Source organism: Naegleria gruberi (genome assembly GCF_000004985.1).
Source record: "Naegleria gruberi genomic scaffold NAEGRscaffold_54, whole genome shotgun sequence".
Classification (NCBI taxonomy): Eukaryota; Heterolobosea; class Eutetramitea; order Acrasida; family Naegleriidae; genus Naegleria; species Naegleria gruberi.
This window is the reverse complement of record NW_003163273.1, coordinates 1-1,231: the sequence shown is the minus strand read 5'-3', so window position 1 is coordinate 1,231 and position 1,231 is coordinate 1. Positions and strand designations below refer to the sequence as shown.

Genomic DNA, 1,231 nt, shown 5'->3' with positions numbered 1-1,231 from the left:
TTAAAGGCTTTTAGAAATAATAACAAGCCTTCCTCTCAAAGCCTTTATAATTCTAATAATAATAATAATAATAATAATAACACTACTACAAATAATATGAATGATGATAATGATGATGATGATGATTCTACTTCTACTTTTTCTACTACAACTACAACAACTAATGAAGCAACAATAACAACATTTGAAAATTATGAACAAGTATTAAAAAAACGTAATGAAATTATGAATACATTAGAATTTTATAGAAGAATGAAAAAAGAAGGATCCATTATTAATTCTAATAAATTATATCAAGATGGTAAACAACAATCACCATTATTTGAAGTTTATAGAGAAGTTAAATTCTTTCTAAAAGCCAATGAAAAGGGAAGTAAAACACAATTACGTGTTGTTGAAACATTATTAGATAAATTAGTTGAAACTATAAAAGAAGTAGGAGATATTGAAACAGCTAGAACATTATTAAAATTATTAAAGAAACGTATTGATAATTGTAATGAAATGGGATTATCAAGTGAAAATATAGTTTTACAATTAAAATTAAAACCTAAAATTACAAAATTATTACAAATAATTATAAATACAGGTGATGTAACAGGTGCAATTAATTTTTTAAGAAATGCCAAGAATGAACATGGACAAACAGCACCATATATAGGAACATCAGCATTTACAGTAGTATTAAATGGATTAATTAAAGAAATTAAAGTATTTAATCCAACATGTGAACATAATTTAGTTGTAATGAAAAGAGCAATGGAATTATTTAATTGGATGGATGAATCTGATCAAGTTTTAGTTCCACCTGATGAATTTACATTTACTACTTTAATTAGAGGTTATGCTTTAATTAATGATATGAGTATGGCAATGGAATTATTTAATCAAATGTCAACTGAATATGGTATGAAACCACCTACTTTAACAAAAGATATTATTATTGAAGGTTTTATTAAGGAAGGTAATATTGAAAAGGCTTTTCAATTTTTTAAAGATTATTGTAATGAAGATTTTGATGGTTATTATAATTCTTTAATTACTGGTTTTACACATGAAGGTTTGTTTTATTTTTATTTTAATTTTAATATTTTATTAATTTTATTATTTATTATTTTAATTTTAATATTATTAATTTAATTTTATAATTTAATATTTTATAAAAAAATAGGAAATTTAACAAAGGCATTTGAATTAGTTGATGAAATGAAATTAAAAAATATATCCATTA

The 1,231-nt window shown here is 21.9% G+C and overlaps 1 protein-coding gene across 1 annotated transcript; it reads left to right on the top strand.

Annotated features, from left to right (window-relative positions):
- Positions 1-96: 96 nt before the first annotated feature.
- On the top strand, positions 97-1,197 carry NAEGRDRAFT_72512 (uncharacterized protein; the record flags this gene model as incomplete). The annotated part of the gene is made up of 2 exons (XM_002672313.1): positions 97-1,060; positions 1,172-1,197. Coding segments are annotated over 2 exons (990 nt in total), but the record flags the coding sequence as incomplete, so codon positions are not given.
- Positions 1,198-1,231: the final 34 nt, after the last annotated feature.